The sequence below is a fragment of the Pieris napi genome, chromosome 4, assembly GCF_905475465.1.
Source record: "Pieris napi chromosome 4, ilPieNapi1.2, whole genome shotgun sequence".
NCBI classification, from domain to species: Eukaryota; Metazoa; Arthropoda; class Insecta; order Lepidoptera; family Pieridae; genus Pieris; species Pieris napi.
The window spans coordinates 6,442,272-6,454,558 of NC_062237.1; the positions used below are offsets into that span (position 1 = coordinate 6,442,272).

General features: G+C 34.3%; 1 protein-coding gene across 1 annotated transcript in view; it reads right to left on the reverse strand.

The window, feature by feature from the left end:
* Nucleotides 1–12,287, reverse strand: part of LOC125048533 (E3 ubiquitin-protein ligase Ubr3) — a 43,640-nt gene extending 31,353 nt beyond the window's left edge. The window contains exons 1-2 of the mRNA XM_047647216.1: nucleotides 11,717–12,287; nucleotides 5,563–5,776 (exon numbers count right to left, since the gene is read on the reverse strand). Of these exons, the coding sequence (XP_047503172.1) occupies nucleotides 5,563–5,776; nucleotides 11,717–11,933 (431 nt within the window). The 5' untranslated portion in view covers nucleotides 11,934–12,287. The remainder of the gene's footprint in view (nucleotides 1–5,562; nucleotides 5,777–11,716) is intronic.

Below are 12,287 nucleotides of genomic sequence, written 5' to 3' on the forward strand. Positions count from 1 at the left end.
TATTTTGGATTGTTAATTTAAAACGAAAACTTTTCGTTTGCCTACTTTTGATAAACATATTTATCTAAACACGTATAAGGGCTCAATAAGCAATATACAAAAGCTCGTGTCACAATGTTCGTTCCCATACTCCTCTGAAACGGCTCGACCGATTCTTATGATTTTTTTTATACATATTCAGTAAGTCTGAGAATCGACTACTATCTATCTTTCAAACCCCTAAATGTTAAAGGGTGTTCACTCCAAAAAATAATTACTTTTAAGACAAAATATTGTGTTTTTATTTTTTTATGATAGAGCATCCAAAAATACATATAACCCTTAATTTTCATCTACCCTCTACGATCAACCCCTATTTTTTATTATTGTAGATAGTTATTTTTATTGAACTAAAAAATGTTTCCTAGAAATAATATGGCAAAACAAACGTTTGCCGGGTCAGCTAGTTTTATATAATTACTAGTGGACCCCACAGACGTTTTCCTGCATGATATTTCAAGCTATTAGGATATTAAAGTATGAAAGTACCGACTGCAGCGCCACCTGCCGGGCTGATTTGTGAATCTAAACCATTCCCAGATCCCCTTGAACACACACAAAAAATTTCATCAAAATCGGTCCAGTCGTTTGAGAGAAGTTCAGTGACATACACACTCACAGAAGAATTATATATATAAAGATAATGACAATCCTGAATTCATTTTAGAATTCGTGTACCCGCCGCATACAGTGGGCTAACTAAATGTCAGCGTAATCTACATTAGTGTAGGTCGCGTTTACATCAGCTGTTAAGACATGACATTAATGATATAAAAGCCCCGATCTACAGCTGTGTAAATTATGTCGCGGTTATTAAAGTGACTTTTGTACGTCTGAAAATAAAACATTCTAGTTGATAAATATTTAATCTACCCCTGCAATTTAAAATGAAAACATAAATTCTAATTATTTGTACCGCGCCAATTGTAAAGGTCAGACCATTAAGTATTAAATGAACAAAAAGTTGTATTCGCTTAATTCAAGGAGTTTGTACCTAACTGCACTATCTGACGCAGATTCTGAATTCAGTTTATAAATTTTATTATTTTATAATAAATGCACATTTTTGATAGAAAATTACCGCGGTAACGTCTGAACTATATGTTAAACGTAAAGGTGGGAACTGACCAATGTTACGAGGTGTAATGTAACATGTAATGTAATGTTGTACAGCGAGCATTCGTGCAGTCAGTACGTCGTGTTACGTTGTTTTTCCCCGTAACACGACGTACTGACTGCACGAATGCTCGCTGTGTGACATTACATTACATGTTACATTACACCTCGTAACGTTGGTCAGTTCCCACCTTAATACAATTTTAGTGTTTGTATCAAAATGAAATAGCGGGGAACTATTCAACACCTAACTGACCAACGTTACGAGGTGTAATGTAACATGTAATGTTACACAGCGAGCATTCGTGCAGTCAGTACGTCGTGTTAAGGTGGGAACTGACCAAAGTTACGAGGTGTAATGTAGCATTCGCATCGAGCGTGTTACGCATCGAGCATGTTACGCTGTGTTCTAAAATCGGCGTAACATGCTCGTCAAAACTCTGAGCTCCACTTTCGCCGCCAGTGTTCACGAGATGTGATAGTGATAATGTTGATATCTTTCATTCTATTTAATTATTGTTTCATCCAAATTAAGAAGAAGAAAAAATGTTACTGGACATAAAACTTATTTAAAAACACAGGCGTATGAGGTGGTTTGTTATTGATTGCAATATTAAAAACCAAATGATTACTGGACAGTATAAAAACTTTGTACGCAGGTCTCGATTTTGAAGAACTGTTGAATTTAATTGGACCAAAAGTACTTAAAAAAGACACAATTTATAGAAAATCATAATCATGATCACTCGCGACGTGCGACGCGTAATTACTGAACCGCGTAACAGTCAAAGGATTCGCCAAAAAACCGACACCCGGGTGGAGCACTCAAAGCGAGCAACGAGCGGCTCGTTGCTCGCTGGTTTTCCCGTAACACGACGTACTGACTGAACGAATGCTCGCTGTGTAACATTACATTACATGTTACATTACACCTCGTAACGTTGGTCAGTACCCACCTTTACAGCCCGTTCCCACTAGTCGAAAGTCGCATAAGACTAAAAGTCGAAAGTCTGATGTCCCTGTTCACACTGCGTCGCGAGTCGTATAGATCGTAGTTTCGCGCCATTCAGTACGTAGCGAATTCGCGATGTTGTGCTCTACTACTTACGAAGAAAATTAAAAAGGTTGAAAAAAATGTCAATTCCAAGAAAATACTGGATGTACCCAATCCTAACAGAAAGATCGACTCAACTAATGGAATAAGTTCTTCGGCTTTTATTTCTTTCTCCATTTTCACACAACAAACAAAAAAACACGAATAGAGTGAGCAAGCAATGTGTAGGAATGTGTGTCTAGGAAGCGGGGCGGGGAGAGAGGTAACAACGCGCTCGAGTCGTAAAGACGTACGACTAGTGTGAACAGCAACAAGCAGGCACCTATGCGAGCACGATTCGACGCGACTTTTAGTCTTAAAACGGGCGCTGGCCCGTCGGATGGTTTTTTGAGTCGTATTCGACTAAAAGTCGCGTCTCATCTAATGTGAACAGCTCCATATAAAGTGTATGGTGACCAGAGCATTCGACTTTTAGTCTTATGCGACTTTCGACTAGTGGGAACGGGCTGTTACGGGGAAACACGACGTAACACGACGTACTGACTGCACGAATGCTCGCTGTGTAACATTACATTACATGTTACATTACACCTCGTAACGTTGGTCAGTTCCCACCTTTATAATTACACAGTTTAGAATATAGGAAGATGATCGCAAGTTAGTCAGCGGTGAACATTGTTAGAATTAATTCTTAAATTATGTTTTCTTTTTTAAAAAGGCCTTTCAGTTTAAGCACGTATAAGTACAAATGTTTAAACGAAATCAAAATCAGTGCAATAGTTATAGTCCTACATACGATTATAGAACATAATCGTTCTCGTATTTGCCAGATGTTATGACGCTTGTTTTATGGGTAGAGGGCGAAGGCCGAGGTTAAGGCAAGCATAACGGTTACACATTGTGTGACCGCCGGTGACACCGCACGTTGTAACGGTTATAACTAGTAATTAGGACATGCCAAAGCATATCAGGGGCCTGCGGGAAACGTGACACTACACACACGTTGTAAGAAAATTTTACTACCAAAGACTTATGACGAACAGAAAATTATTTGACAAAAGCAAAACTCCTTTCTAAATCCTATTTTCTTTGAATTAAAACGATATCCAAGCAGTGTTGGCCTAGTAGCTACGCCGTGCGACTCTCATACCTGAGGTCGTATGTTCTAGCTGAGCATCAATAGACTTTCTGTCTAGATGCGCACTAAGGAATCGCTCAAGTGCATAGGAAATCATCTTGAGCAAGCCGTGTCTCAAATCCAAAAATTTGACATGTGTCAGACAGAAGGCTGATCACCTACTTGTCTATGAAATAAACATGATCAAAGAAACTGATAAAATTTTCGGCCGGATACGATGGAAGCTTCTGGATTATTGTTAATACGTTATCCATTAATATGCTATTAAAAAAACGGTAACAATCAATATATCGAAGATTATTTACATTATTGCTTTCGTATTTCTATGCCATATCTTTTACTAAACCTAAAAATACGTCGGTATAGATCTGGATGTAAATAATATAGGATAATAATAACATCTCATATCATGGAGGTATTAAAAGATCATTAGATACGCGAGAGATGTTGAGGTTCGCAGTTTCACATAGATCAAGCTCATTGCCATCTATAACCTGCTGCAGATAAGTAACTATTAAATTTTATATTTAATTATAGTAATAACCTTTTAATAACAAGATAAACTGCATATATGTATGAGTGTAGTGTATGTATTTAGAAAGATCTTGACGAGACTTTAAATTCTAGTATTAGACTTTAATTTATAAATAATTGTATTTTTGAAATAATATCTATATATATATACTTATATATAGATATTATTTCAAAAATACATTAACACAAAAAACAAAAAATTAAAACAAAAATTACAATTATTTATAAATTCTTATGAAATGGTAAATATATTTAATCCAGGATTTATTTTTTGTTTGTTCTCAAGTGGATTAGACAATCGTTTTGCAATAAGATAATTTGTTACAATAAGTAGATTTTTTTAATCGAAATTTTTATTGTATTTAAAACGTGTATTACAACATCTGTCCAGTCCGCTAGTTTAGTAAAAATACTTGCTAATATAAGCTTATGACATCATTTGCGTGACGTAATATTATGGTACAAGTTATTTTTGCAGTGACCACGATGTCCCTAGACGGACTCGCGTAGGCCACGATTACCTCAGGGCTTGATCTACCCACGCAACATTCAGTGAAACATCCACCGAGGGTTAAACTATATCCACTACAAACACAATTAGTAGTGCTTTTAATGAATAGTCATCTTATCTACAACACAGTACATAAACTATTATATACCTTAAGGTATATCAGTGGAGATGTATAAATATTACGGAGTACATGTAAACAGCCGATTTAAGAGCTCAGAAAATCCGAGAGCTTTATGTATGACTCAACTAGTATTGAGTATTCTGTTACAATGTATAATTACATTAGGTGTTATTTCCTTTGTTATTCCCTTCTGTATAATATATCCGAGTAAACACTGGTATAAGTAAATACGTGGTTCATTTTCTGAGAAAACAATACAGTCAAAATCTGTTATAACGACATCGAAGGAACATCGAAGAACTCATAATTGTTCGTAAAAACCGATAGTCGTAATAGCCGATGACGTTGTTATTAAGAACCTAATACAATAGAATTCAGCCGGGACCTTTGATTTTGGTCAATATAACCGTTGTTGTTCTTAAGGGGTCTCCAAACTTTCCAGCCTTAGGGCCATACTGATTAGTCCAGTAAGTTGCGAGGGCCAAAACATATGTCATTATGCTTGTTATAAGTTATGTTTTTATCATAACAATAAGCCTACAACAATGTTATGAGTAGTTAGCCAATGACCATATCAATGTAGATGTCATATTAATAATTATTCAACATAAAATTAGAAAGAATAAACTTTTTAACCGGATTAAAGTTATGTATTTTTATAAATTTACAACTATACATGTACATACATGCTGTACGCTGTAAAGCACGCGAAACGTCGGATAAATTTAAAATTATGTCAAATAGTTGTAAATTTATAAAAATACATAACTTTAATCCGGTTAAAAAGTTTTTTCTATAAAAAATATGTTCTCTAAAAGGAGTTTTCAAGTAGGTATGCCAGCTCTCCGCGGGCCAGACAAAATCTGTCCGTGGGCCAGATGTGGCCCTCTGGCCGTAGTTTGGAGACCCTGTTCTAAACGATGTCGGTAAACGGTTTTGACTGTAATTGGTTCGAATTGAAAGACACAAATGTACAGAAAGATTGCCTATTTGCCTTTAAATGATCAGTGACATAGACGTAGAAATAGACGAACTATATAGATACTGACCCATCCTCCTTCATAACAGAATTGTCTCCGCAGTCGCAAGCGCCACCAGCCTGGGAAAGGAACATGTTGAAGTCGTGGGTAGAGTGATCACCGCGATGGAAGCACTCTCGGCAAATGGACATGCACGGCGAGATACCGCACGTTCGGCACCGGTACGCCACCACACGGGGAATCCACACCAGTCCGCATTTGTCATGCTTGTCGTAACTACGCACTGTAATATACATAAACTTTATAATATTGACCTTATACATAAATTAAAATACGTTGTTTCATTGATAACAGTTATAGTTGTTTATGACATCCTTCAACTCGGTTGCGATTTATTATAAGGTAAAATCACGAGGTGACTATAGGTTTGGATTATAACTTACGAAAATTTTATTCTTTAGTCAGCAATGTATTGGCAAATTAAAAAAAATGAAATCGTGAAGGTATTAAAATCTGTAACACTAGTTTATTATGATTACCTAGTTAAAATTACATTTGTTTCTATGGTTCTCACAGCTTTATACTTTGTTCGTATAAAATAATTAAAAAGACGATTATTCTAATGCAGCGCATGCCAAGATATGATTTAGGGCCGTATCTTTACTTGGCATAAATAATATATTAATAAATCTAATATATAAAATTCTCGTGTCGCGGTGTTTGTAGTTAAACTCCTCCGAAACGGCTTGACCGATTCTCATGAAATTTTATGTACATATTGGGTATGTCTGAGAATCGGACAACATCTATTTTTCATCCCCCTAAATGTTAAGGGTAGTCCACCCCTAAATTATTATTTTTTAATTTTTAGATATTTTTTTTAAGATACAGCATTAAAAAATACATACAACCCCTAATTTTCACCCCCCTCCGATCAACCCCTATTTTTTATTATAAATGATATAGGTACATGGCAAAACGACGCTTGCCGGATCAGCTAGTAATCTATAGATATCTACAAAAGTACGTGCTTGATACCACAAATAAGAATTTTCGAGTTAGCTTCAAAAACCAATATTCGAATCTTCAAATTCGAATATCGAATTTCACGATGTTCAAACTTATATTCTATTATGCAACAGTAAACGGTGGAGTTATTAATGAGTAAGTTGAGCGCAATTAATTATAGGTAGCGTGCGCAGTCGTCGCAAACATCGCTCGTGCAATGCCCCGTGCGCAGTGACACCTCTATCCCCGGCTTTAAACTATCGCTATCTGCCTTATTGTGTTTCGAGGATACATCAGGCACATTGCCAATCTATCTGATTCGATTTGAACTATTTAGAGCTTATTGAAAAAGGTTTTTCGCAAAGAGTTTACTATACTATTGTCTATTATTGGTATAAATATTCAGAATATACATTACGTTGGAAATTTCAACCATTTTAACTAGACACTTAACATCGTGATTAGCAATGTCATTCTTAAAAGTATGTGCGCAATGATTTGTCTATTTCAAACGGGTTGGTGAAGAAGAAATTAACAATGGGGAAAACCAAGTAGGGTAGACAACGTTAGCATGACTCACGTAATAATAATTGCTAGCAGTGAAATCAATGATCCTAAAAGTATAAATACGATATAATGTGGCATAAAGCCTTCAATAGCAGTAGGTCTTATGTAGCAGTAATGAAGATAGAGTAGGGTTTAGTGTATTTACCAGAATATAGTTTAATTCGGTATATACAAAATACCACTTATTAATAAGAACAAGATAACAATATACTAGTTATAAGATTGAAAACTAAGGTTTCTTTGTTTTTATATAGTACACGCCTTGATCTGTCTTTAGTCTACATTCTAATAATCACCAGGTCTATGCCATTACGTACACAGCTCACTGTAATTATTTCAACTTGAGTCAGTTAACCCGTGAAATAAAACGTAATAATGCATCGTACTTTCTTGCGATGCAGTAAAAATTATTTACAAAAGCAGTACGCGTTGAATTAATTATTTACGATTAAGAAACAGTCAATTATAGAGAAGCGGGGAAAATAATGTGTATTCTTGGAACGGGTTGCATCGCACAGGGGAGGGAGGCACGTGGCCATCAGCTGGTGAGGGTCAACGCACGATGGAAAACTGCGCAAGTCAACGTACGCCCGGCTTTCAGACCGATCCCAGCCGGTTACCAAAATGCTGAGGACACAGATATCTTCTATATAGAAGTCCATTAAAAATTGTATTTATCTATAAATCTACGATTTTTTAAAAGTTTTAGTTTAGAAGGTCTTATTTTGTTGTTGTTTGTTATTTTGTTTTGTTTCCTTAGGAAGTTATAATCGTGCATTATAAAAATCACTTTTTTGCTTAAAATTGGTTATAATAACCAATTTTAAGCAAATACTCAATACTTAACTAAAATTTATTAAAATTTTAGTTAAGTATTGAGTAGGGCCTTTCTTATATCTTTGTGTATTGTATGGATTTCTCGGCTCAGTTCGAGCCAGTGGACCGTCACGTTTTAATCGAACAGATTAACCATGGAAATGTGCACATTAATATTATGTCTAAGAAGTAAGATCCTATATAGGTACTTTCCGGTAATAAATAACGTGCGTAAATTTTTAACGACAAACGCATATTTATCTACTATTCTTAGTAAATATTAATTACAAGTTTACACGAGATAATGTAACAGCTATACAAGCTTTCTAGTTTCCATGCCGAATTATGTGAACCTTATAGTAAACAAGGTAATAAATACTAAATAATCACAGTCTAATATTTTCATAAGCAGAATACAAAGCTGGGGTAAATAAAACACTATGATTATATATTTTTACCTATATTATATATTGATGATATATAAACCTAAAACAAGCACACCGGCAATATAAGACAACCTGTGACATTTGGGTCAAGCGCACCTAGGGCGATGACATTGGCGAAGCACTAAGCGAGAGACAGGTGGCAAAAAACACGCAACACGTCACGGCAACGATCTCTTAAGACCTAATAAGTGGTCATATCAAGTGCATACAACTGATATATTGTTTGATGAAAATTATAACGGCTGTAATGATTTAGCTCTCAAGTAACCTGAGGGAAATGATGCGACCACATCGTTGATTAAAATTTGCACTCTTGATCTGCATTAGATACATATAATTCTGCTGATAATGCAAGAATAATAAGTTTTCAAATAAAAAATAATGCATTTTTTTATTTTCTTGGTGAATGATTCACGTTACAGAGGACGACAAGGTTGTACATCTGGTGTGTGACATTGTCTCAGCATAAACGGCAAATGAATTATAAATCTGATATGTCCTGATTTTAAGAAGGCAAGCATATGTTTCTGTGATATTCACAAATACCACTTAATTAATTTGTGTGTTAATACATATATTTTTTTTTTATTCTTGCATCAGTTATCAATAATAGAAGTCTTAAATCTTACTGAGATATTAAGATTTACTTGTTGATCTATGATTTTTTTCAAAAAATAAATTATATTAGGATATAAAAACATTTCTATTTACGTGACTGTCACAATCCTGACCTTACATATGTAATTTTTTTCTGAAAGCAAAATGCTCAGGTCACCTTATAGTACCTAAATTGCTTCAGATGAGGTTTGACCATTATCAGATACTGTCCTTATAAAAATAGATTTTGACACATTTGTAACAATGGAGTTTCTACTAAGATATATTAGGTTGATAGTAAATACATTTGATAGATTGGTATAAAAGATAGTTTAGGTATAAATAAAAGATCATTTGCTCACAATATCATTTGGACCCTATATGTAACCTGAGGGAATACAAAAATAAAATATAGGGTCATATCTACAAGGTCAGGTCATATCTGAAGTCTGTATTGTCTACAGAAACCTTTGGGCTAATTGTTTACATTAATTTGAGTTTCCAGTAGTTTCTTACTACCGTTTAGTTTTTAAGATTAATACCATATTTATTTCCATGCCATAATAGATAAAGATATTTTATTTATAGATAGATATATATTTATTTTCAATGAAAATCTGATAAGTAATTATGGGATATGCGTAGGGAATGCAATCTCAAATCAAGATCGTTAATTCGAGATCTCGTGGGATTGAGAATAACTATCTCGCGAGATCTCGGTATTTTCGAGATCTCGGAATCCCAGATATTTAGGAGTGATTTTGGAATAACTTCTTAAGAAGCTAAGAGTATCGAGAGTGCTGTTTGATAAGCAACATCATGTCAGTTGCTGACAATGCCCACTCAGACTCAACACTGGTTGGCACCAGCGTGAGTGAGCTATTATAAGCAAAGTGTAAAAAGCTACCCCGTACTCATATAGATTCGTCTCTTTTTTTATGACTGACTCTTATCTATCTTATCTCCCAGAAACACGCGAAGGACTTTTAGCTCCTCTCAGTGTCACTTCTTATTCCTCTTGAAGAGTTGTTTTTATAGCAGCAACACGTAAAATACTCAGCAATCATTGTAAAGGCAATTTATCTTAGTTTTCTATTGGTGGTAATCTCATTAACAGCAGGAGGTGTTTAAAAGGGTTTTAATCTGACGATATAATCATTTGATATTTTTTTTGTTTTTCGTATTAGATAATAGATATTTTTTCTAGGCAAATGGAAAGTTTTGTCGCCTTTGAACTTTTGCGAGTCATCTTTAAAATTACAGGGATTTTCAAATTTAACAACGCTGTGGTGGCATATATTCAACACTGATACTACAGACACTCTGTCTGCATTCCCTAGTTATGCCCCAACTCAGCATTTTTTTTTCTATCTATCTCCCATTGACACTTGCACTAACACATATCAATATAGAAAGCTAGCCTACTTGGCAGTATGTATATTTAAACAAAACAGACAGCAATGTGTCTGCCCTATACCTCTGACAGAATGTTAATAATATAGTATTTATGAAAACTAATTCTTTAATACCAAAATTTTCCAACCATGAAATACAATTTGCGACAACAACAATTGCTTTGTCCTGCTTTAAAAAAATTATTTACAGTTACAAAAATTTTACTGTTTTAACAACAACTCTACCCTATTAAAGATACATATTTGGTTGTTTTAAAATTGATGACATGAAGTTCAGAAGTAACCAATGAAGGCACTTACTTATAATTCTCAAATAAATAAAATTAGGGATGAGATGAGAAACCACCCATGCAGCTGAGTATATACAGCTAATATATCAGAGTTCCTGGGTTTGATACCTAAGCAAACAATAACATTTTTGTTTTGTTCTTGTTGCTGTAAGAGAGCTGCCCAGGACCAATATGGCTGGTTTACTATTCTGGATGCCTTCTGCCCCATCTGGGGGACATAGGGCCCTAAGTCAAGTAAGTCATTGTTGCTATGCTTCTTGAATTGATCAGCAAGTCACAAGAAATCATTATGAAAAATTAATAATGCTTAATTTTACTATGCATTATTCACCTAACCAAAGTTAAAAAATATAAATAAACAATAGTTTTTAGTATATCTAGGGTGGATTATTTCCGTTCATTAAATTGTTTTGCCAGAATTAAAATTAGAACAAGTTTCTTTCTTTAGTTCCATTTAATATATTTTTGTGAAAATTTAAAGAATTGATATACATGAACCACAGTGGGGCAAAAGCATAAGAAGTTATTTTAAAAACCAAAATCATAATGTCCACCTTTATTGTACTAGTTTATGTTTGAGAAAAACTAAAGTAGCTATCCTACTCTAACATTTGTTTTACTTCCATGAAACCTATAATTATCTCTAAATTATTCAAAAATTAATTACTTAGTATACAGACAGTTATTTGTGTTAGAAAATTAACTCTTTGTCCATTAATCAGATAAATTAAAAATTCAGTCATAATATTATTTTTAAATTATTATAAAGAAAATATAGCATTCAATAAAATATCATTAAGTAAAATCAATAAGATATAATACTTTACTTACTAGTACCTAAAATTAATATATAGGTGAAAACTACACGCACAAGTATATAACACTCATAGCATTCATATATTTATTTATTTCAATATGGTATCAATTGAGGTAGAACAAAATATTCACAGCAAGTCAATATCAAAATAATTTTAGAAACAGACAAATTAAAATCACATAAGGCAGTTTTAATTGGTATATTTATGAACTTAGAATATTTGTATACCTAAGTTTTGAGTCATTAATAAGTATCTTGTTAACTTACCAACTGCAGAAAATTCGTCTGGCGTCCTGCCACCAGCTAATAGCCACCTGCACCAATCAATGGTTTCCCATTCATCGATCGCCTTGCTGGGATTAAGAAGCACGTCCAGCAAAGGGCCTAAATGTTGAGGCAAACCGCTAGCGCAATCCGCATGGATATATGCAGCTGCCCCTCTTTTGCCCTTCTTCATTAATACTTGCACCGTGGAGTTAGACATTATGTGTGCACACTATTCACTGAATTTCACAAAAAATCATTAGTATTACACATAGGTCACTTTATAATTCGGTCACTCACGGAAGAAACACCATTTCCAGTTTTACATAAGGCAATGAACTGCGGCTCAAAACGCATTCGCGGTCAGACATAGTTGTAGTGTATATAATTCAAAAGCAATGAATTCACAATTATGATTAACATAACACATTATTTTCAGAATTGTAAGTTAAACTAAGACACATTCAATATGATTAATGATTCACGGTTAAAAAATAATAAATTACATTGAATTTTATGACTGGCGAATCCAGAAACAACTTGAATCTTGAAAAGTCATTTGGATTTTGGGTTG